We start from the raw sequence: 25499 nt of genomic DNA on the forward strand, positions 1-25499 counted from the left end.
CTCTGGAGCAGATAGGCACTCCTGCCTTGCAGCCTTGGGTTAATGAATGGCAACATTTGGGGCGGGGGTGGAGAAAGGGGGAATTCAGGTATACCACAGTCTTTCGTATTTGCTAACTTGTAGATACTTTTAATTGGCTTCCACCCTATTCAGCTCTTTCCCTTCTGTCTCTCTCACAGACTTAAGCCTGGAGTCTTTTATCAGTCCTAGGAGTTGGGTAGAAGGGCCTAGAATTGGGTGCTGATGCCCTGTAAATCTTTAGCAGGAGCTGGGCTTGACTAGAGTGCACAGTGGTTTCTATTCTGAGGGGGTTCCTAGTTCTCATTACAGACAAGATGTAGGATCTGGACCTTAATTATGCTCCATCAGACTTTTCCTACAGTACCGTAACACTGGAAAGACTCATTTATTTCACAGATGTATAATTATCCATTTCCTCCTCTGTTTGACTCATTCATGCAGCTTACCTGTCCCTCAGCGATGCCGAAGACTTCTGCAGGAGGGAGGGAGGAGGTGCTGCTCAGGTTCTTCGCTGCCTCCCCAGCCAGGACGGGCTGCGGCTCTGGCACCGGCCGACCTTTGCCTTGAAGACAGATGCACTTCGCAAAGGTGCAGCAGGGCTGGCCCTCTGTAATTCAATTTCTGTTTGTCATGGAACGGCTGGTTTGTTTGCTTTGCACTTAAGGCCCACAGTTTATTCAGGACTGTAAAACTCTTCAGAATCACGTATAAGTAAATATGTGAAAAACAAACAGTGCTGAAAATTAGTCTGGTCAAAAGTGAGGGACTACTATTGCTTAATAATATATACTTGCAAGACTTCATTCTGCAGCAGAAGAATATATTTTCCATCCTCTGAATATCTTCTATGAGATCATAAAATCCTTAACTATTTAAAAAACAAGTTAAATATTTGTGTTTAAAAGAGTACCGTGCTTAACTTTCTACTTCAGGCTGTTGTGAATGACATCAGATGATGATAAGGTCAGTGTTTAAACTGAAAGTCCCAGTTTACCTTTCATTATTACAAACTGCTTAAAACTGGATATGCTGAATTACAAAACTCTGATAGGTAGATGGCACAACATTAAAGAAATTAATTCCATGGTTTAGAGCTTCCTGTCCAGATCCTCCTGAGCCAGTCCTGAAGTCCTTACTCACTTCCTTACTCCTGATTCATCAAAGCATTTAAACACTCTAGATTTCAGTGGGATTTAAGCATACTCTTGTTGATTCAACACTCTAATCAGAGCAAATCCTTACTAAAGTCAGTAGGAATTTTTGCCCCAAAAGCCCTAAGGTTTCACGCTTTTTTTTTTTTTAATCCTGTATTTGAGTCTGCACAACTCGAAATTGAGAATTTATGTGTTTGGTAGCTGTTGCTATGCATCACTCCCTGCCCAAACCAGTTCTTTCACTTTGGCTGTTTAATCTCTGGCTAGTAATACTAGTGGCAAGAGGAAATTAACAGATGGGGTAGTGCTGGAGTAGGTGGGGACATGTTGAGAATAAGGTTATAATAATTTATTTCAGGTGCCTCCTCGCCAGAGCATATTTAAATACTAGGAAGAAAGGCACCCTTTTTCTTTCTCCCGTCTTGAACTGTCTCTACCCTTTAAGCATCTTGAAGTATAGCGCAGCTTTGTTTTCTTTCATTGGTTAGATGTAAGTATGATTTTTGGGAAAAAAAAAATACGAGTGTGTGAGAAAACACTTGGAGAAAATAGAATGGAGAAGCTACAGGGGAACGGCTCCTTAAATGTCACATACCCGCTGCCCAGCGACTCGGCCCACTGCACTGCAGCCCACTGCGTAAGCGCTCTTTGGCAAAGCGTAGCGAGTCTGTGGTGAGCAAGGAGTTCTGCCGAAACTCTGCTGAAGGAGGGTTTCCTAACAGGCTGGTGATACCCGTTTCCTCTGGATTCCTTTGGTACAAGCCTGTTTGACTAACATGTCTTACAAGTTAAATCTTTAGGATGTCTTTTAGAGGCCGGTGAGACAAGGGAGCGCGTGTCGGCAGCTCCAGCTCTGCTCCCCACCGTCGCGGCACGCTACACCTTTCTCTTCTGCTTTCTAATCAAATCGAGTGCCATGCAGCTTCATTTGTTTTTTTTAATTAGAAGCAAACAAAACCACTGTTAAACTTCTTAGAAACGAGTCCGCTGCTTAGCCTGAGCAGCAGATTAGTGGGAGAATGACATTTGGGGATTTCTGAAGCAAAGCGAGAGCTGGTTTTGGAGGGGGGGTGGATTGCTAAAGGATATAGTGTGAGCTGTGCAGCGACCTCAAACTCTCACTGCTTTCCCTGCAAAGGGCAGGAAATTCCCCAAGTTTTGCAAGGTGTCTCTTGCTTTACTGGACTTTTAAAAATAACTTCCTGAAGTAATGATTTACTTTCCTTAAATATTCCACTGGGAAGAGCATGAAAGCACGGCCTCCCAACTCCCAAACGGCTCAACCCTGTGAAGTAAGAAGCAGCCCTGATTCATTAGAGCTTCATAATTCATAACTCTGGGCTTTTCACAATTCGGTTTGGCATCATGTTTTTGGGAGTGGTGTTGATTAAGCCAGCAACTGCGGTCCCGCTCCCGCCGTTGCCTGCTGGCGCGCGCAGGCTCTCCTTTGGCAAGCCTGAAAGAGTTTTCCCCGTGCACAGGCAGGAGCAGAGGGGAGGGGGGAGAAGACCGGTGTTTAATTAGGGGATTTCGCAGGTAAAAATCAAACAAATCCTGTCAGCAGGGGGATGGCCGCGCCCCACGGCCCTCCGGGGGGAGCGGCGGCCCCGCCGGGCGGCGGAACGCTTGTGAGCGGGACGGGCCCCGCGGCGGGCGCGAGCCGGCAGAGCACCGCCTGCGCGGCGCCGTTTCCACGGCAACCGCCGCGCGGCCGCCGGCGCGGGAAGATGTCCGCCGGGCAGCGGCGCGGCGCGGCCGGCTTCGTTTTCCGCTCCCTGCCCCAGAAAGCCTTCCGCTGCCTGGAGGACAGGGACACCCAGGAGCGGCTCCTCAAATGGTGGGAGGGGGAAAGCCCGCCGGGGGTGGCGGGGAGAGGCGGGGGCGGGCGGAGCGGAGCGGAGGGCTGGGGCCGTCACCGCGCCCTCAGGGCTCCCGCTCGGCAGTGGCGACGGGTCCGAGCCGCCCCCCCCCCCCCCCACCGCTGGAAGGCTCCTCAGTATTTTTCGGGCGCGTAGAACGCTTGTCGTGAGGAGCAAGGCGTTTATTGCTGTCTACCAGAGTTAGCAAGGACCTGTCCCGGCTCCTCAGCGCTGCTCTTAGGCTGGTGGAGCAGCGCTTGTGCTTCCCCCACCCCTCCGCAGTTATAAGTGAGGATGAAAAAAAAGAAAAAAAAGTATAATTATTGGTCAGAATAGGACTTTATGTAATGTACCTAGGCCAATATGCAGAGTGAATAAGTACCTAGTACGTCTGCAGAGCGTTTCATCTTATTTTTCCGTTTCAGGTCCATGCAAGGCAGGATCGCGGCACAAGCGTTCAGCTTCGACCAACAGTTTAAGCCCTATCAGAAGGATGAATTTGTTATGGTAGTTCCAAATCCTTTATATTTGAAGTTGATTTTTTTTCCATGAGATTACACCTACTGGAAAATTGCATAATGGCAAACATTGTAGCAGTGTTAACATGCTGTTCGCCTGCTCACTGTCTCCTTGAGAGCAGGTGATTTAAGTGTGGTGCTCGAGTCGTACTTTGTGGGTTGACTGCATTGTCCAGTAAAAATATTTTAGTTTGTACTAGTGTTACTCTCTTTTAAGAGGGAACAATTTAGTCGTTCAAGATTCCCAAGAGTGGGAATCTGAACTGGATGCTGATCTTGGCCACTGCATTTAATGTTGGGAAGTCCACCCAGGGGAGACTTTAAACAGCGTACATGCAGTTGGTACCCTTGGTCACAGCTGTTACTGCTTTTTCGTAGTAAATACACTGTGCAATTAGATGTGTATGTGCACCATGTATCTGAAAACACAAGATTTTAAAATTTATTGGATACCATTGCTTTATACTGCAATTTTGGGCTTTCAGCTTTTTGAGACGCAAGTCTCTTCCTGATTTTGTGTCCTGCACTTTTGTTCTCCACAAAGTCAAATCTCTTCGTCTATTTGCAGACACAAAAAACCCACGTTTTTTACATCTGTTGTTTTAAAAACAACTCTTTGATTTGTTGTATGTCTACTTTATATTGTTATCCTGGATAAAGAATTCAGCCCCTTTGTATTTTAAAGAAATTCACACAGAAATACACCAATATTTCATTTCCTGCTGACAAACACTTCAAATTATTGAAGTTTACAAAATGCATATTTACCTTCTTAATGCCTGTCTCTTTTGAATTAAAAATGTAAAAATATCAGTATGAAATTATGAACTTGGAGTAGCTGTGAATTAATCGAGAACAAATAGACCATTACATTATATGTTCTGATCTCTCTGTATCCCAGAGAGGTGGTAAAGAGATTTGGTGATGCAGAGACTGAAAAATCCATCATTTTCTTAGCAGCTTCTTCAATGATTATTCACTCTGCTTGTATGCATATACATAAGTGTGGATTTTCTTAATTGCCTTATCTATAATTTAAACTTGTCAGCTACCAACATTACTATGCATGTCTCCTTTTTTTAAATTGATAAATCATTAAGATTGAATACTTCAAATCTTACTGTAGAACATCTTCTCCATCCCTTCAATAACTTATGGATTTCTTCTGTATCTGTTTAATAATTTTTGTGTGTCTTTACACTTCTTCAAGCTTGAAATTAATTTACAAAATGTTTTACAATCATACTTAGCATTTCATTTTTTACTTCAACAACATTGCATGCAGAGATACAATTGTTTCATCTTTTCTTCCATTGTCTGTACCTCCAAGGATTTTATACAACCTTTTTGTGTGTTCTTGGACTAAAAGTGCTTTACTGTAAAACCTTAATACTGCGTATATAAATATGTACATGAAGATATCTTGAATATGTAAAAGACACTGGCTACACAAAGTTACAAAAAAATGTATTTGGTGGTGTGATATTTAATATCTAAACTGAAAGATCATACAGAATCTACTTACTAACTGGATCCTTATAATTTGCTTTGAAATTATCCAAAGCACTATAAATGATGATTTTGTGTTTCATTTCGTTAACTTGCATTCTCTTATTTGAATATTATAGGCATTTTTTAATGATCCAAATGTGAACTCCAGTTTAAAGTTGCTCTCAGCTTCAGGACAATGGACTACATTGGGTAAATTTAGGATAAATTAATCTTAAATAAAAAAGTCTGTGTTGTAAATATTCTCCTCTAATTTACCATTTTGTAATAATAACAGTTCATATATGTGTATCTTCATCTGCCTGAAATATCTTGAAGAATGACTTCTTTTACTAAATAATAAGAAAAGTTTATTGCCTAGTTTGTTACTAAATTGTGACATTTTACTCTTGTTTTTTTTTCCTTGACCCCACCATCGATCCATGAATTGCTACTAGAATTGTTTTTAAATGGTCTGTGCCATCCAGCTGACCTGATCGTGTATCCAGACATAATCAACTGCATTAATTGTGGAATTATAGTACTTATTACCCAGATAATATTTGGAGAAAGAGACTCTTCTATAGATGCAACCACTTTACTTAGGACAGATCTGAGATTATTGCTCTGTTACAAACCAAGTTGAGAAGATTAGATAGAGCACAGCCCCGAGCTTGTGTAAATATGCTATCAGCACAACAAAAGCAATCTAGGCACAGAGACCCATGTGATATGATTGGTTGTGCTAAGTGCAATCATGGCGTAAGGTAGACTTCTAGTTTGTTGCCATAGCGTTAACTGCTTATAACACTTGATTACGTTTGTAGATGGAGATGAGACACTAAAGGAGAAAAACCGAAAGCAAATAGCACATGATTTTATGGCGCCACTTTGAAATTGTATTTTTGATTATGTGAATGACACACAAAATTTCATGGAAATTGCATGTGATAATGTAATGAGATTTTATGCATAATGTGACTATCGCCAAAGTGATTTTCCTTAACAGGAATATTTTAAAAGGGGATAGTGGGAAATCCTCAGTTCTTTTGGTTTATCTGCAAATACGCTACTGTGTGTAAATATTTAATGGAGCTTTGAGAATTTTCTAATTTTTCCATTTCAGCTCTCTGGAATTGGCATAGGTTTTCCCCACTGTATGCAATGACACTAGACATTGCCACCTTTTTGTCAGCAAAATCCATTTTCCAAACACTGTATCCATCTGTTAAAACAATTGAAGTATATAAGATGCAAAAAATGTCTCAGGTTCCCCTTCAGGTACCTCTTTTTCACTCTGGCAAGCAGAAAGAAAACAAATATATTTCAGACCATGGGTAAAACCTTTCCTGCTTTAGGCAAGAATTTTTTGAGGCTATCTATCTAGCCTGTGACTTGCCAGTCCCTGTAGTGAAGGTCAGTAGGTTACATACCTCGTGTTAAGAGCGGAAGGTCACTTGCCAAGTATTCCAGCTTAACTCCTGATTCTGCTCAGTCCTCCTCAGCACAGAAGTAATGCATTTTGTTGTGAGGACTGGAAGGGTTCCCTTTCTAAATCCTGAACAGCTGGTATACCCCATTTGCTCTTAAAATTTCATCTTCCCATTCTTTGCCTATTTTTGGTGAGGAATGTGGGCACATTTTTCTATACTTAGTCTTAATGTGCATTTTTTGAAAATATAGTAAGAACTAACTTTGAGTGGGAGGAAGTAAAAAATCATTTTCTAGTATTTTCTTCTTCAGACAAGCTGATATATTAATCCAGAAATACCATTTACTTGTCACTGTGGAGTAACTCTTTTAAAAAACAAGTTCCTGTTCTTGAAAGAAAGTACTGGAAATAGGCTTATTTTGCTTTGTAGAGAATCCAAAGAAAATTACATATTTGAGATGGATTCAAATACTGTTTTTATTCTCTTGCAAACAAAAATGTTAGGGTTTTTCTTCAGGGAGGAGGTATTTTCGATGCATCCTGTAAGTGAGGTTTAAATAGGTTCTTAGAAATCTCCCTTCTCTCCCCTCCCCTCCCCATGTGCTTGGGCAGAAAGTATTTATGAACCCGCAGTGAGATCTCAGCATTACATAAAACATCAATATAATATTACTTTATAACAGTTTTTATTTGCATAATCTTTTTGGCTTTTTCCAGGCTGTGGTCCCCTTTCACCTTCTCTTTGAGAATTTATTTTTCTTGTTAATTCAGTGGGCGTGGGTTTACTTTCGTATTTATCTTTACCTTCGCTCTGTTACTTGTCTATCTCCTTTTCCTAAAATCTGTTTCTAAAAGTTCTTTATTACTTTTTTTTTTCCTGTGTCTAATCTCCTTTTGACTGCTTTTCACCCTGACCTTAATATTATCAGACCTTAATATCCTCAGTCTCCATCTGGTAGATCAAAAAGGTGGCATAAAACATGGGGTCCCCAAGGAACGCTACATGTACCTCTCTCCCCAGCTCCCCCACACATTGGGGATTCCTGGTGGAATCCCACGATAGTACATTGTCTCAAGGAGTCCAGCTTTAACTTTACTTGAAATACAACATTTTAGGTAAACAATACACAAGGCTATTTTCTAGCCTGCTTCAATTGATCAGACGGATACTTAATTACCTATTCTCACACCACACTTTTTTGCCTATTGTAGTAGGGATATTTCTTCCCCTCTTCCTGGCTGTATGGCAAAGTACCTGATAGTTCTGTCATGTGCTTTAACCCCCTCCTTCATCTGCTGCTCTCATATTTCTAAAACAGAAGCAGCAAAAGGAACAAACTTAATGCGTACCGACTTGTGTCTTGAGTCTTGTATTTTTAAATAGCTACAATGAAAACTAAATAGTAGCTTTTCCTGGGACACATTACTGGCTTTGCACCTGTCAGCAGTCTTGAGGACGCAGGACTGTATCTGCTTAAGCTCAATTAACACTTGAAAAGTTATCTTCAAAGGGATAGGGTTACTGTCTTTTCATGTAAATAAAAATTTAGTATTTGTCGAAGAAAGATTCTTAAGTTGCCGTATCTGCTTGAAGCTCTAATGATTGCTGTCTTTGAAATGGAGTTTTAATATCTGGAAGGTGATCTTAAATTATCAATTTTTTAGACTACTAATATAGGTTATAATTTGCAAAAAATTTAGATGTCATTTGAAACTATAAATTATCAACCTGCAGCTTTTACTTTTGAAATACCATCTTTTCAGTACAGAGGACTGAACTTGCATTAAGTATGTTCTACATGTCTTGTAAACAGTAAATTGCAAGAGGTTTACCAGAAGTAAAAATCATTCTTAAACTTTGGGAGACTTTAAACCTAATCTGGGGTTTATCTGCCCCATACTAGATATGCAACGTGTTCATTTAAAACTACATTGGCAGCACTTTATAGATATTCCAGAGCTAGCTGTTATGGGAAGCTTAATCTGCTTCAGTACTTCTCAGCTCTTTGTTTTCCACTTGCAGAGTTGTCAAGGCATTTCTTCTTCCTATTTTATTGCTCACTTTTACAGGGTTATTAAAATTGGTGACTCTTTTCCAGGAAATTCTGAATCTCCAATTTCAAATCTCACCTCTCAAATGGAGAATAGGAGCTTCCAGTATATTTAAACTTTTCCATTTGTAGTTTGGTTTTCTGAACTACTGAATAGATTACAAAGCTCTTGATTTTTCTTTTTCTAATGAAAGTTTTCATCAAATCTTGTTTCAGAGCAGAAGTACGTCTCCTTTCTTCCTCCCCCTCCCCGATAACAATTTGAAGGCCTATAAATAGCTCAATTTCTTATACTTTGAGCTCAATAATTGGGAAAATATAAGCTGTCTCTTTTTTCTCAAGTCATTTAATGTCTAATTTTTATTAGTCTTGACTCAGTTTTTGATTCATGTGTCTTTACAAAATCATTTCTATATTAGAGGCTGATTTATAAAACAAAAATTCTGTCCCTGTGAAAGGAAGCTGGAGATTTAGAAGTTAAAGAAGTCTGGAGGTGAAGGGGTGGGAGGAAGCATAAATAAATAAAAATCAGTTTGATTTTTATCTTAGATTGTGAGGCTGTAAGTCATGTCTTTTCTGACTTCAGATTTTGGTTATGTATTTTTTGGTAGTCACTATGTGGACAGGTAGGAGAATGTCCTGAACCTTTTTTCCTTAATAAAAGGTACCCTTTTTCATAACCGTATCTGTAGATGTGAAGACAAGCAATTAAATGCCAAGCTTTTCTCTATAGCCGATTTTCTTTACATCACATTGTCCCAATAAAATAATCAAATCTCATGACAGTATTTTTAGCTGAAGTAGACACAGTTTCAAGCCATCAAGTTGTAACTTCTCTTTATTTTTTTTCTTAGTGTTAATCACGTAGGTGGTATGGTTTACCTGGCTTTAGATACCAAAATGCCAGTCCTACTTAACCTATGAATAAATAATCTCTGTGTAATAATATAAGGGAAAAATCCCAAGGACTTTTTGGAAGTGTGAGGGCAAGAGGAGTTTAAGGTTATGCTACACTTGCAAAGATTAGGACCAGAATGAAATGATAGGTGCCCTTGGAAGCATCATGGTTCATACATCCCTTTTGGCATGTTTCTGTTCCTGAAATACTGTAATCTGGAGTGAAATTTGGACATTTCTGAAATGCTAGTCTTTAGTGATCCTTTAGGTCAGTTTGTCAGGACACCACTTAATTTGGTCTTTTATTGTACAGTCAAAAGCCTTTTGATATTGTGATGTTGTTGACCAGTCTCCCATCAAGCGAACCTGCAGAGGAGATAAGAGTAAACTCATGGAAAGCTGAAATACTGTGGATATTATCTCTGCCCAGACACACTGCCCTTGTGTTTCATGCTCACTCGTGCTCATGCTCACTGATGCCCTCCTCCCCTGTCTTACCCAGAAGCATGTTGAAGGGTGTTCGGGGGGACTTGGAAATGAGTAGAGAATATGTTCTGACATTTGGACTGAACACTTAGACCATAGAGAGTAGATGGAACTGGACTGAGTCCAAAGCTTCTTAAACATGGAGTCTAATGCTCTTTGAGATGCCATAAGTTATCCAACACCACGCATACAGATTTGTAGACGTAACACTGTATATAGAGAAGGTATGTGCCCTTATGGACTGACACCTCATTAAGGAAAATACTGTGCGACATCTCAAATGGCACTAGATGACTGTGAGCAACAGGATCAAGCCTTGGATGACTTGCAAGCACAGAAAACATAAAAATTGTAGAAAAATGTACTCTGCACTTAATGATTATAGAGAGAATACTCCTGATTCATATAGGAAGTGCCGATAGTACCTGTTTCATCTTCTGAAATACCTGGTTAGTAAAGTTTACAGTAGCTATAAAATAACTTTTAGAAAATTTCAGATATAATACTTAACAAACCAAAAGTTTGTCAGGTGTGTGTTCGTTTTGGTTTTTGCTTTGTGGGGTGCTGTTAGCAGCTATTTACTTTTGCACTTCATCACGCCAAATTTGGTATTTGTCCTCAGAGTCTTTAAGGCTTAAGCTGTGGAATGTGATTTTCTAATGGTGTGATCTAATGTGATGTTGAGTTCACGTCGTATTTCATCTATTACTTGTTTCGGTTGATAGTATTACCAACAGGGGGAGCAGACACATGAGCCTTAATGGACGGTAGCATTCAGATGAATTTAATGTTTTCTTTATGCTTGTTTCTTTCTCAGCTTTCTTTGTTTTTTTTCAGGGACTGTGTGATTGACTCATACTTATGTGGTCTGTATTTTTTTTAAACAATATGCCACACACAACCATTTAGAAGTTTATTATCTCCACACTCGAGTTATGAGTTACTGTAAAGCCATTAGTACATGGAAATTCTCCTATTTTATTTATTGCAAGAGACTTGGAGTAAAGCCTTCCTGTATATTCCAGGTTCCAAAGTGACAAAAATTGAAGCCACAGTGGTGCCCTGTACACAGATTTCCATGTCATTTTTTGATCGGCTATACTCTGAAGGCGTTGTTAGAGAAACTGGAGATATTGTCAAATGTTATGATGACTATTATGATGATATTCTCATCTCTGATGAATTAAGGAAGGTTGGTATAGCAATGAATAGCGTCTTATGATTTTTCATACTCTATTAGGTATCATAAGGTCATGTTTTTCAGTGTTTTTTTTTCTGACATACTTTCCATGGTAAGAGTGGGCATCGATAGCCGTGTGATAGAAACGACCGAGGCACTGCTGTGCCTGCGTGTGTGAAAGCAATGACTGTTTTCCAGGTGGGCGCTCTTTCCTTTTTAGGTGGGAGAAAAAGGTAAAACCTTCTTCTACCCCTCCTTGTCTCAAGTATTCAGTGCTTGGGGGGGCGTGGGGGTGGGAAATGCAGCTACTCATTTGCCTAGGAGGGGAAAACAAGTGGTGCCAATGGAAAGGTCCCATGATACCCAGAGCTGTGGGTTCACCCAGCCTTCCAGGTAGTTGATGAAACTGCATGTACTCAATAGCAACATCCTGAAGCATTCCTGGCCAGGAATGCTGACAATACTGTATGTGAAGGCATTTGAAGAAAGTCATCTTCATGTATTTTCACTGAAACAAAGGAGAGGAAACTATGAAAAGAGAATTTATTTTACAGTGTAACGCTGAATAAGGACTAAATATAACTCTTGAACAGGCCTGCAAGGTAAAAACTGTTTGTTATACTCCAGTGGAGGTGTCAGCAGATTATTCTGAAAAAGAATCTCTCTAACAATGGCACCTTCTTAATCAATGTATGTCTTCACTGTAAGTGTTTCTTTTGACTTTGTAAGCTAAAACATTTTTTTTTTTACTTATGTTTGTTTAGCATTAGCAAAGTATAGTGTGGGAGAACTGGATTTTGCTCTTCCTTGTATATATAATCAACATAAGTACTTAATAATTATAGAGCTGCACTCATTTGCACTTGGCAAATCCTTTGAAGGCAATGTATTTGAACCAGTGACACTGGTTACAGGATGTGGCCTGAAATACTGGTCTGTCTTGTAAAGTTCTGGGAAAAGGAAAGAACTCAAGCTCATGTTTGAATTTCAGATGTGATTTGTAGCCTAGCAATTCAAAATACTATGTATTTATTTATAAGTTGGGTACGTGTGAAATGTTTTCTGAAAATTAAGTATGTTACAGAATCACAGAATCACAGAATAGTAGGGGTTGGAAGGGACCTCTGTGGGTCATCTAGTCCAACCCTCCTGCCGAAGCAGGGTCACCTACGGCAGGCCGCACAGGACCTTGTCCAGGCGGGTCTTGAATATCTCCAGAGAAGGAGACTCCACAACCTCCCTGGGCAGCCTGTTCCAGTGCTCCGTCACCCTCAGAGGGAAGAAGTTCTTCCTCATGTTCAGACGGAACTTCCTGTGCCTCAGTTTGTGCCCATTGCCCCTTGTCCTGTCACTGGGCACCACTGAAAAGAGCTTGGCCCCATCCTCCTGACACCCACCCTTCAGATATTTATAAGCATATATTAGGTCCCCTCGCAGCCTTCTCTTCTTTAGGCTGAACAAGCCCAGCTCCCTCAGCCTCTCCTCGTAGGGGAGATGCTCCAGTCCCCTCATCATCCTTGTAGCCCTCCGCTGGACTCTCTCCATGTTGTATGTAGGAAAGTCAGAGGCAACATTTAAAATAAGAAATCATTGGAGTTTCAGTCTCCTTCCTTTTTTCCTTCCCTTGGAAGGGATGTGTGTGTCTGCATTTGCAAGTGGAAGGATTCACATTTGTTTGAAATGAACGTCGCTCCTGGTCGTAAGGCCTAAAATGGCAGAAAGAATTAAGAATCTTCCAGGAATGACGTCAGAACTTGAGAGTGGGAGTGAATTAGTCAGCGCCCCAGGACAGTAGACTATTAGAAGCAGCAAACTGTCTGTCACACGGTGTCACAGGTGGGCTCTCAGCTGCAAAACTCCGTCTTTCTTTCCTGCCTCCCACGTCGTCTCTTGCTTCAACCAAGAAGAGTGTTGGGATACATATGAGCTGGCCGTCAACAAGAGCTGCTGCCCTGACCCCTTTTTACTCAGGCTGTGTAGTGATGTTGTAGAGGGCCAGAGAACAGTATGCTCACGTCTAGCTCTGACCAGTTTTCCTGTGTTTGCATCTGCAATTTGGTCGATGTGACTCAAATGTCTTGTAGCCACACCGAGTTACAATTCCTGTCCACCCTTACAGTGCACAGTGTTGGGACTGATCTAGCAAGTCCTCTGTGTTCACTTAATATTGTAGTAAAAGGCAGGTGAGATGCATGGAGGCAGCTGGATAGCATGTCTGGTTAATCCAGGCTACAGATAAAGGCTCACTAGAGCCTTCAGTAAAGAATGATATGAGTTTGAGTGATCTCCTCTGGGACATCCTGGGAATTTCTTTACGGATATGAGATAACTGTGTAAACTTAGAGTAAATAAGCAAATGTAGGTAAAGTTACAAAAGACAAACTCATTGGCAGTGATCGACTTGCCAAGTATCACTAGATTATTTTCAGGTTATCAATTGTTTCATTAGTGTGATGAGCAAGTAGTGAGTGAATAACAAGACTCTTGATAAATCTTCCCTTATGTCTTGTGGGCAAAAATCTGACAGTGATTCTGCTTTATATTGTATGTATAAATCTTGAATATAATTGCATCATTGGAAGAAGGATTTAGAGAAAAGTACTTATTTGTTTCCATCCCTGGTTCATGTATTTTATATGGACGTAAACTCTGTGTAACATACAGCAAAATAGTTGTATTGTCTATAAACTTCATCTCAAATAAGAAATTTTCATCTCTTTGACTTCTTTGTTATATTCTTGTTCCACAAGGTCTTGCTTCTGGAAGATTCGGACCATTATGACTTATTCAGTGAATTGGATCGGAAAGAATTTCTGTTCTGTCTTTTTAAGCATCTTTGCATTGGAGGAACTCTTTGCCAGTTTGAAGATGCAATTGGCCCATACTTAGAAACTACAAAGGCTTTATATAAAGACTTAGTGAGGTAAATGTTTTCTGTTTTATGCAGTTGTGTATGTATGTGCTGTGCATAGATGCTTTGTGTCAATTTGTATAAATTTATTGTACATTACTGCTTCAAAAATGAGGCTGTTATGTAATCAATCTGCAAGCTTATTTGTCTTCGACTATCAAAACACCATGTAACAATGGTAGTAGTTCAATGGCAAAATATATGCAATTTTAATGGCATCTGTCCCACATAAAATTGTTTTTATATTACATATATAGGCATTGATGTTTTATAATTCACTCCCATTTTAAAGATTTTTGTTTCTGTAATCATCTACTAAAAACACGGCACGGTATTGGAATGAGATTGTGTTCCTACTGTCATTGATAAAATATCAACAATTAAGTCTTGGATGTATAGACTTGGACTACTTTCAAGCTGCTTTTGGCTTAGGATTTAAAAATTGAAATACTTCAGTTGACATTTTTAGTTCTGTATGTATTTTATTCCATCTGGGGTTTTTTGTTGTTTGTTGTTTATTTTTTTTAAATACAGTTGGATTTTGGCATTCCTAATTCCACAAATACATTTCTCACAGCGTACAGCTAAGGGTGATATAATCTGGCTGTTAACATGACACAGTGGACTAACACACATTTTTTGCCAGGTCTGGTGTATGGAATTATTTGGAATTGTATGGGTTTTTTTTCCTGAGATTAGAGGTGATTGAACAGAGGTTCAAATTCAGAAAAAAAGGCAATTTTTTAGCCTGTTTTTATATGTCTGTATGCTGACTTCTTCAATTGACAAGACTACTTATTTCCCGATTAGTGGGAAATGGAGTATAGATTCCTCTTCATATCCCCATTGGTTATGCAAAGACTCATTCCTAGCTAAGCTAATGGGGATATGAAGATTGTCAATTATATTACTAAAATTTTATACTTTATATTTTATTATACTATGCCACTCATAATAAGTATTTGTGGGATAGTATAAAGAAGAATATTAACCTGAACAATGGAAAACAATTGCAGACCTCTGAAATGAGAGAGAGTACAAGAACTCTGATAATATGGATACTAAGTAATGCACTACAATGTACACTACAAAGGCTGCAAATTGCTTAAAGTAAGAGTTAATATTTTTCTTCCTGCTCAGTTCTGTTTGGAACGGTGCGATGCCCAATTGTTACTTCATCTTCTATTTTAAGACTGTGCACAAGCATATTAGGAAAAAAATCATGTAAGATGTATTCATCATTAAGTCTGTTCTTAATATGTCTTTGGATAAACTTAAGAGTAAAATTTATATGTCTGAACAAAGATACAGTGAAAGGATTAGACCCAGTGATTCTTAATCACCTGAATATTTCTTCACTTCTGTAGCACTTGTGCATAGATTGATGTATCCAAACAAAATATTTAAAACAAAATATCTGGCTGATTTGGGGATTTTTTGTAATACTTCGCTAAGGAAGCTTACAAATCTTTAATAACTTCTAAACAGCTTTCAGATTTTCTAATGGTCAGTACTTTTCAGGGTGCGTGTTGATTTAGTCACATGCTGCTTCCCAGGGTCATCTAAAATGAATTATTAAAATAGCAGTAGAACCATCGATACTTCTAGAGAAACCACTGAAACAGAAATTGAGCATTATCAGTATTCCAAGAAGACCTTTTAGAAATAATGAACTTAGATTGCTGCATGTGTTAATCTGAATACTGTTGTTAGTCACCAGAGCTTTCTTATTAGTGTGATTAGTTTTGATATTTTCATATCATGTGTAGATGGAAATCAAGTGGGTTCTTCAGAAATACAGAATATGACATAAAAGCATCCATCAGTGCTTTAGCTTTACCCTCTCTTTTCTTTTAAATAGTTCACTCTGCACTTGAAACAAGCTGTGTGTTACTCTAATCCTTAGCCTTAGTGGATTCTGCCTTGACTACAGCTGTTGCTGCTCTTGTGTTATTGAATTGACCTAGGACAAAGCACGGATCCAAGCAGTTCCTTCACTTTATTGCTTCCCTTTGCTGTTGAGTTGTTTTCTCCTAAACATATTCAAGTTTTGTTCTAAGCCACTCCTCTTCTTTACCTTCCTATCTTCTTAAACCTTTTCCACATCTTTTCCCTTTTCCTGCTGTAAAATTCAATAAGGATTCTTGTTCTTGTTACTTAGGAAAAAAAAAAGCATCTGCCAAGATCTTCCCCACAATTCCATCCTGCTTTCACGGTTTGCTTTTCCTATACCCTCAACCTGTTCCCTGTTGGTCCTTTATATATTTCTGTATTTTTTTCTCTAGTGTGCTACTTCTGTCCTTTATACAATATCAGAAGAAGACCTTTCAAGATCCATTCTTCTGTTTTTTTGGTACTTAGGTGTTGTGGTTTTTTTCCAGCTGGCAGCTTCCTTTCAATCCTCCAAGTTTTGAAGTACATCTACTCAGTTCATGTGACGTAACCCATCTTCAATATTTATCTACTATGTGTCTCTCCATTTCTGTGCCTATAAAAGCCTGCTGGTTTCTCACTGCCAGTGGAGCTGGTGTTAATACAGACTAGCAGTTGGAAAGGAAAAATACTGCTGGTTTCTCATTGCCAGTGGAGCGACTAGCAGTTGAAAAGGAAAAATAATTTAACTAAATCTTTTTTCTTGCTCCTTTGATATTAAGTTCTCTGCTGGTCCCATGAGTAAAGCGTTTGATCTTGACATTTCAGACTTTTCCTCCCCTTCACAATCATGGTTGTCTCCTGCTTCGTTTCATTTCCCCCTGCCCTCAGTTTATCCAAAATGATGTTGCCGTTTTGTTACCACCATCTGAAGAGAGATAAAGCCAGTGAAAGGAGGAGCAGTGCAACTCTGATGAGGGACACTTGTGTCACAGTCTTGACTTAATTTCTAATCTCTAGTCCATGCTGTGCACTGTGTCACTTACTTCATTTTTGCACCAGAAAATAAAGCAATGGAAGTTACTTTCTTATGGCCTCTTATTTCCAGTAGACAATTGCTAATGAGAGTAGTGGTGTCTTAAATTCTGTTTCCCAAACAGTTCACCTTCAAATTCCTGTTGAAAACCAACTGTTCTTTAAATTCTTCTTTTCTAGACTGCTGTACTCCTGCTGGTTTCTTTTCATCTTGGATTGCAGTCGCATTGGGTACTTTCTACTCTTTGTAAAGTGGTATTAAAAACTTATCATGGTATTAAAAAAATCTGTAAACTGTACTCTTCTTAAGCTTTAATTTTTCAGTCTTGAGGGCTCAGAAGGCTTGATGAAAAACAAATGGATAGTACAATAATTATTAGCTGCTAGCTGACGTGCATTGAAAAATTAGCCCCCATAAATGAACTTTAGACTAATCATGATATTCTTATGGAGGTATAAACCACCACTGTTTGGTCCTGTAACAGCTTTTGTTATGGATAAGAGCCTTGGCGTGAAGAATTCCACAAAAATGTCTTGAGTGCCGGGAGTGGCAGACCTACTGCAAGCTCTTCCTCACTTCTCTTTCTTACAGTCTTTCTCCTGGCCTTTCCTGAGTTCTAACTGCAAGGCACTAGCATTGAAAATAGTGTCAAAAGGTTTGAGATTTCATTTGATTAAAGCATTTCCATGTGTATTACTTTGGTATGAGAGAACGCAACAAGCTTTTGAAATTAACCACTCTAGATATTTTACAAGCACAGCTAGGAACATCCAAATACAACTATTAAATGGCAGGCATTTTCTCCTTTTTACAAAGAGTAATAATTGCTTCCTAATGAATTAATGCACAACTTGTCTGTTACTAATCCAGCAGTAATTAGTCTGACCAGTTGAATCCATCCAAAATTTTAGTTTTAAGTGTCATATCCTGTGTAAGCTAAACAATTTCAAAAACCTTGTTGTAGGATTTTTCATTTAGTTAAAGAATATATTTACATGACAAAAACTTGTTATTTCAAATATAATCTATGAATCTGTGTCAATAAATCTTGTCTTCTGTACTTAACCCCTGATTTTTCTGGCAGTGTCTCTCCATGGTGACAGCTGCTGTAGTATCTTGTAGTCATTGTTCTCTTCTTCCTTCTGTGCCATCTCCATGTCCTTTCCCTCATAATAAATGAATTTATGTGAAAGCATTGAGTTGTTCTTCTAGTGTTTGGAAAGCCTGATAAAATATTGCCAGTAAGGTTGGGCTATAAATAGAACCCAAAGTGAATTGAGAGATGATGAGGAAGTTTGCTCTTCATAAAAAGAGAATAGATGTACATTAAAATGATGAGGGAACTACCATATTCAGTTAGAAGTTAATAATTTGAAAGAACAAAGAGCGGTATTAAGGCTATTTTTAAGGAAATACTATCCTCTTCAAGAAGACAAGGTAGATTTTTTCTAAAACCTTTTAGAAAAAAAAAAGAAATAGAGCAAATGAGCTTGTCAAAGGCAACCTTCTGGTTTCTTTCAAATCAGCAAGGGGAGAACCTCATATGATTTTGGCAGATATATTATTTTGCCTTAAAAAATAACCAGAGTACTAGAAATAAACACTCAGTCTGAAAAATGACTTGCAGGAAGCTAACTACAAGGGGAAAATTTCTCAAGGCAGTGGAATAAATAGGAAGACTTATTCTCTGTTGCCCCTTACTTTGGTATCCTAGATATATATAACATAACAATTAGGAAACCAGAAATTGAAAGCATTGTTTTCAAACATGAAAATATGAAGCCAGAGTAACATAAATACTAGCTTTTGGGAGTGGTGATATATGGCAGAAAGTTCTAACCCCACTAACCCTCTATACCTTGTTCTGAAATCTGCCACTCTTTCAGCTGGGATGGTTAAAGAGTTTCTGAACTGCTGCAGTTTACAGCCTGGTACGTTAGCATAAACTGACATCCATGTTAGTTTATCTTTATATGCTGGTCTGTAAACTGCGGTGGTTCAGAAGCTGAGTCACGAACCAGTTGAGCTGTCCCTGCTGGGAATGCGGTAATCTCTAAAGGGGTGGTAAGGCAGACAACTGGGGCCAGTACCAGTTTCAGCAATGCCGTCTTAATCCACTGTTGAGTATATCAACATGTCAGTTGCAAAAAAAAATTCTGAGAAAGCCTCTTCGCTGACTCACCACAGGAAAGATCAACTTCACAGTATAGGCTTAATTCATATGTGTGTCATTACTCTACAGATGAAATCAGTTAATTGGAGAGTCAATTTCTTTTATTCGTTGGAGAGATCGAATCAACAAAGACAATGTTGATTGATTTGGGGTTTGTTTGTTCTTATAAAAAGAAGCTTTGCAAAACAGTGGTAATAGGGGACTGCTGCCACAGACAGCTTGGAGCTAGTGCGGTGTACAACTGGACTGTGCTTAACACACATCCGCTAGCAACTTGGCTACATTGGGGCCTTTCCCGGGAACTGAACCTGTCGGTGACAAGGCAGGTTTTGAGCTATGCATTTCTTGGAACCATGTACGTATCGAATTTATAAGGCTTGACTGCTCCATAGTGAGTTTATATAAATAGGAATCTGTGAAAACAGATAAATTAATAGAAGTTATGCGACCTAATTTATGAAGAAATGTAAGTATCACTTAAAGCACACCTGCGGAAAAAATCACAGATTTAAAATATTTGATTTTAAAATATGTTGAGATGCTTTGCAGTAATATCTTAGTGTTATTAGTAATTATGACAGAAGAAATGCCAGTCTTCATAACAAACACAGTCTAGAAATATAAAATTTCAGAATTAATACCATCCTAAGTTGCATAGCTGTCTATATATACAACATTCAAAAGGAGGAAAAATTAACATAAACTATAATTATATATTCATTAAAAATGAGCTAAAGTCTGCATTTCTTCACCAGTACTACTGCTACTTCTTGTAGTCTGTACTAAGATGGAGTTCACAGTTTTTTTTTCCAAAGAACATGTGAAAAGAGTTTTACAAAATGTTTAGCAGAATAACTTTTCAGAGCTATCAAAATGCAAACTTTATACTGGAGTCATCTAGGCCTGGGTAATGGTGGCTAACTCAGGTGGCTAGATACGTTCAACAGTTTTCAGTAGAATGTCATAATATTCATGTTCTCTAACAATGGTCAGTGCGCCTTTTCATGGACAATGTGACATGAGTTGAATTTTAACCATTAATTTGAACTTGATCAAATCTAAGCATGAACATGGTGCATATGTTAAAAATGTATTTATTACATGAAGGAATTTAATAATCAGTGCTTACTGTATGTATTAAGAATGTATTATTCCCCTGTATTTCAGCGTTCAAAAGAATCCTGAAACAAAAGAAATAAATATTATTTCTACAGTTTTCAGAGTGTCTGCCTATGTAAGTATAAATAACTTTTTGATACGTGATTTTACTGGAAGTAATGTGCATGGCATGAAAATAATGAATTCACAAGCTTAATATTCCATTTTAAAGTGTAATTTTTCCATAGTTGTTGTCATTTTTTATTCATGAACTCTTTCCCTGATCTCATCCTGCTTTCTCATCCTCTTTACTAACTCTTCATCAATAACCACCAACTAGAGTTTTATTTGGTATCTCACTAAAAATAGGTTGACTGGATTACACTTGAAATCATAATAGTCATCCAGAAACTAATTTATGAAAAGAAGTATCTTTAGGTCCAAGTAATTCTGGTTTTAGATTTACTTTAGATAGCAGTAAGGATTAAGAATCCGCACTTGACTTTGTGTCGTTCTGTTTTTAGAAACGTTGCTAGGGCTTTATGAATTGCTTGTATTGCATCTGTTTCTGTAAAGACAGCAAGGAAGTTTAGTATACAAAAAGGCCTGGGTGATGAGATGACTGCTGACCTCTTTTCCCCTCCCTTGTCAAGTCTCATTCCTGTCTGTTTCTCTTGCAAAATCATACATTTACCATCAAGATAAGTTTGAGAACTGGTTACATCTTTACTTGATTCAGCGTATCTGTCATTTAATTGTTACAGTAGGATGAACTACTCCAAATTCTTCTTGAGTAACCAGAATATGTAATAATTAAATGTCAGATAATGTACCCAATTTCAAAAAAACTAGCTGATGTCATTTCAGACTGCACGAACCTCCCTGTGAGTTGCCAGTAGCCCAGTCGTTCATCTGTGGGTCAACATCTTTTAAGTACTGTGTGTAATTCATAAAAGGCTTTTGAAAGGTTTTTGAAAATAAGCATCAAAATGTGCCTTTCTACTAAGCTGCAGACTGTAATGAAAATAAAATAAAAAAGCAAAAACCTGGTAACTTGATGTTCTTCTGTTATTACTGTTTCCTCCCTATGTCCAAATCACATGTATTGATGAGAACTTTGCAGATTTCTATGGTTAGGCAGATGCCTAAAGGAAAAAAAAGACAAACTTCAGCAACTTTTTGAAAACAAAAAAGTGGGTGGACAAGAGATAATCCAGTGTAAATACAGAGCAGGCTATCCTCCCTGTAGCCTTGGGGGAAAATTAGGCTTTTCTGCACATTCTGGAAATTTGTAAGGTGAAGGAGAATTCTGAGATTCTGGTTTGCATTAAAGAACATCCTGAAGAATATTCTCTCTGAATAGAGAAAGGCTTAAATGGGTATGTCTGGATTGTTTGATGGCTTTGTGGATCAAAACACTTTAAACTCTACTTGCAAATCACAGGAAGGGCACCTACTGGAGCACGAATGCCTTGTGCTTGTGATGAAAAGTTTCTCTCAAGGAAAGAACTACATTTCTGCAGTAGATGTAGTTTCTGAGTTCATTTGGTAAACAACTGTAGAGTGTGTTATGATAATCTTGGTGTTGAGCTGACAATTTCTAAGCCATGTTTTCTTGGTTTGAAAGAAATGGACATACCCTCTTAGCCTGGTATAAATAAATTTAAAAAAAAAGTGGTTCTGGTAAAAGTGACTTGCGCAGCTCAGAAGCTAGATGAACACACATTTTTGCATGCTGGATTCATAAATGGACAAATAAATATACTTGTATATTTGCACAAGTGGAATCAGGAATTAAAAACTTTATGTAACACCATACTGAGACCATCCCTTCCTTTTTATTTGGTTTTTAAGCTGTGGCTAAGAACCACTTGTTTTGGAAACAATATCTAAAAAAGTACACTATTAGAGATGTAAATGTTTCAAGGTATTAAGGTGTAGCTGTAAACGTCTGCAGATCTGTTTAGCATCAAAACTAGATAGTCCTGGGCATCACAAGAGAAACGATTTTAAATCTTGTGACTAAGTCCTCTCCTGAACTTCAGATACTCTTGAGAGCTTTGGGGCTTGCATATAATAAAACGTTGTTACAGCTGAAGTATGTGGATGCTAACTGGTAATTTAGAACTTTCTTTACCTGAACCCAAACTATGGCAGTGTTAGAAATCAGTGTAATGCAAAGTTTATTCAAAAAGTATTTAAAAAAATTGTCAATGAAGTGATGCAATTTAGAGAGATGTTCAGCAGTATGTTTATTTCTCTTATGATGCTATGCCTTATGCTGTGCATATGTACTCTGAAATCATCAGCTGATTATCTGAGTTCCTAGAAAGAAAAAATAAAATGATCCTACTCTAGCATCGGTAAATCGATCATTACAGTTCCTGCATGCCTGAAGTCCACACTGCAGGTGGAATTGGTATGATTCTTAATGCATGTACATGCACCCTATTGCTCTAAAGAACAGAGTAAGTCTGTGTAAATTCCAGAGCCTTTATGCTCAAGTATTTTAGCATTTTTATGACCTCTTTCGTTAGTTGAAATAAATTTAAGAACATTTTTCTTTTAATTAGATTGTATTTTTTGTTTTCCTGATATCAGGTTTGGTATATTCTGGAGTTTCTTGAAATGCCTCATCACCAGAACTTAACTCGTTTTTGTTCTTGAGCTGTTGAACAAGTTTTTAGTGTGCTAAGAGTGCCTTTAAACAGTCAAAATCTCAACTGGCATGGGTCGATTCCATAAGGACTGCAGGAGCAGGATCTTTAGTGGCAGTGGGAAAAATGTTGAACTCGCAGTCACATCTTGATGTTGGTCTTCTCTTGCTTTTTTTTGGTTTTGTGCGTGAGCTTAGGTTATTTTTGTATTGAACTCCAAAGGCATTGTGATGCTAAGTACGGTACAATCTTAAAGCTTGCTCTCCTTACTGCAGTTGAGAATCTAGTGGTTGATACACATGTATCCCTAAAAAACACCTGAAGAGAGCTGGGCATCTGAAAGTCAGAGCTACAGAGCTTGTATGCTGCGCTGCTTAAAAATAGAATGCTATTTTTAGCTTGCGGCATTTGACTACCATCGGAAAATGCTGTGAATAAACATTATCAAATCTCCACCTGCCTTCAACAATGCTTTTATGGTGGTGCTTATCTTAATTTAAGATTTACGGTCTTGAATAATCCCCCCAAGGGAAACACCAGAACATAGAGTAGGGGGTTCATGCTCTTTGAAATAACAGGAGAGAAAATGGGGCGCCAGTAACAGCTACTGGATAAAGTTCACAAATGGTCCTTGGAGCAGAAATTGGAACTCAGACGTTTTCCTCCTATGACTGCCTTAACCACTGAGAAAGGTTACAGTTTTCACATTTCCTTGGTCCAAAAATAAGTTGGATTATTTCATGCAAAGGAAGACAGCTTCCACAAAAGAATGTGAGAGATGTGCCTCTAATCTGTAATAGTCTGTAGTCTGGGAGTTTAAAATTTTCCAGGAGAAAATGGACAATATATGCAATATAGCAATTTCCCTCAGGCAAAAAAGTGGAACAGGACCTGCATCTCTTCAGCTGTTGTACAAAGGCACTGGGGAGCAGGAGGAAACTGTTACATGTTTTACTAGAAAGGAGAGGGAGAGGTCAGCTACATATCTGTTGATCTTTTAGATGTTCAATTACCAGATTGAATAAATAATACAAAAAAATCAACCCTCCAAAAATCCCCCCATCTAGTTTCTGGATCCCTACTGGATCTGAAGCGCGTGTCAAGCTGTGCTGCCCTGTTAACACTGACGCTTGTATTGACACGGGCAGGCGTGGGCTGCTCGGTTGAAGAGCCCAGTTCTTGTAGCGTTCGTTGTCAGCCGAACGTGTGCTTTCACAATGAGGAGTTTGGAGCTAGGTGCCTGGATTCCCTCTAAACCCTTTCTGAGGGTTGGCACAGCAAATGTTTTCAGTAACAGTTCAAAGTTGTTAGTAAGAGCTGTAATGAGCGTTTTCCTTAAATGCAAATGTTTGAAACTGAACAGATGCATTAGCAAATGTTAAGTGAAAAAGAATTACTGATAGAACAGCGTTATGCATTAGCATAGAGTCCCTAAATATTTTGTTCCAAAGGAAACATGACTGGACCCTTGTATATTTAATCATCTCTATTTTAGACTAATTGTGTAAGCACATGCTTACGTGTTTCACTTTACATTTTGTATTAATATTACATTTAGCTCAGGGTTATTTGAACTATGCAGGCAGAACTCCTGTGCGTTTTGTAGTGCCGGGGTCCTCATGGAGATGTAACGCTGCTTAAATAAACTGTGGCGTACTTGTTCTATTTTGCGATGAAATAGACTGTTACCGCTGGAACACAAGGGTACGTTTCATTCAGAATTTATGAACTCTGGTGGGTGTCCATGTTGTCGCTAATACTGGTTTGGGTTTTTTTAACTCCCTCCCAGGATGCCAGTGGCCTGCGGTACCCTTCAAGCAAGAGCCACGAGCAGAGTTTTGCCTACTTGACAGTGGACCCCTGCAAGCGACACGTGCACGCTCTGTACCACTGCTCCGGTGGAAGCTCCTTCGCTGACTAGCTCCAAACCCTGTGGCGGGAGCGGCCTTCCCTCCGCGCCGACCCGGCTGGAGACGGCCCGGTTCTCCTCCGAGCAAGGCCGTGCTCCGCTGCCGCGCGCTCCCTTCGCCAAGGCGTTGCTACATGGCTGCCGACCACAGATTTTCTGTTTGAAAGGCGCATTCTGCGCTCCTGGCAGCGTCGTCCCCGCTTCCCCCACCCGTTTCAGCTAATAAAAGCGTTTCCCTAGCTGCCTGGCTGCCACGAACCGGCTTCTCACACCCGCGACGCGCGGATGCGGGGGGAGGCTCCGGAATCGGCGGAATCTCCGCGGAACGGGGAGAAAGCGCGCCCGCAGGCCTGCGCCCCCCGACCTCCGGCCCTCGCCGGCCCAGCTCCGGGAGCCGCGGCCGCCCCGCCGCCGCCAGGTGAGGCGAGGGCCACACACCGCCAGGCCGGGCCCGGCCTCCTCCTCCCGGCGCCGCGGTGGCCGGAGGCGGATGGGGGGTCCCGGGCCGAGCCCCCCCCCCCCCCCCCCCCCCTGGCCCCGCGGGCGGGGCGCGGAGCGGAGCGGCCGCCTGGAAGCTGGGAGAGAAGTTCGGGGAGGGGAAAAAAGTTCTGGTTGGCGGCACCGCGCCGTGACAGCCGAGAGCGGGCGGGCGGCAACCGGGAGAGGTGCGGGCGGGCGCGCAAAAGAGGGGCGGGGGGGCGACGGGCGAGCCCGGGCGTGAGGGGAGTGCGGGCTCCGCGCGCTGGGGGGCCGGGAG

The 25499-nt window shown here is 39.7% G+C and overlaps 1 protein-coding gene across 2 annotated transcripts; it reads left to right on the forward strand.

Annotated features, from left to right (window-relative positions):
* The first annotated feature begins 2887 nt into the window (after positions 1 to 2887).
* CFAP300 (cilia and flagella associated protein 300) lies at positions 2888 to 24977 on the forward strand. Of its 2 annotated transcripts, XM_075417880.1 has the most exons (7): positions 2888 to 3012; positions 3460 to 3541; positions 5181 to 5253; positions 10932 to 11098; positions 13837 to 14009; positions 20246 to 20312; positions 24623 to 24977. In XM_075417880.1, exons 1-7 carry the CDS (start codon positions 2903 to 2905, stop codon positions 24752 to 24754), a joined length of 804 nt encoding a protein of 267 aa, XP_075273995.1. In that variant the 5' UTR covers positions 2888 to 2902; the 3' UTR covers positions 24755 to 24977. The 2 variants fall into 2 exon arrangements, with proteins under 2 accessions (XP_075273995.1, XP_075274001.1); XM_075417886.1 differs by lacking the exons at positions 20246 to 20312; positions 24623 to 24977 and adding an exon at positions 16379 to 18055.
* Positions 24978 to 25499: the final 522 nt, after the last annotated feature.

Source organism: Opisthocomus hoazin, chromosome 1 (assembly GCF_030867145.1).
Source record: "Opisthocomus hoazin isolate bOpiHoa1 chromosome 1, bOpiHoa1.hap1, whole genome shotgun sequence".
NCBI lineage: Eukaryota > Metazoa > Chordata > Aves > Opisthocomiformes > Opisthocomidae > Opisthocomus > Opisthocomus hoazin.

Coding starts and splice junctions, on each gene's coding strand:
- CFAP300 (XM_075417880.1), top strand. CDS start 2,903: ATGTCCGCCGGGCAGCGGCGCGGCGCGGCCGGCTTCGTTTTCCGCTCC. Junction 3,542..5,180: donor AGAAGGATGAATTTGTTATG/GTAGTTCCAAAT, acceptor TGAATATTATAG/GCATTTTTTAATGATCCAAA. Junction 14,010..20,245: donor TTATATAAAGACTTAGTGAG/GTAAATGTTTTC, acceptor CCTGTATTTCAG/CGTTCAAAAGAATCCTGAAA.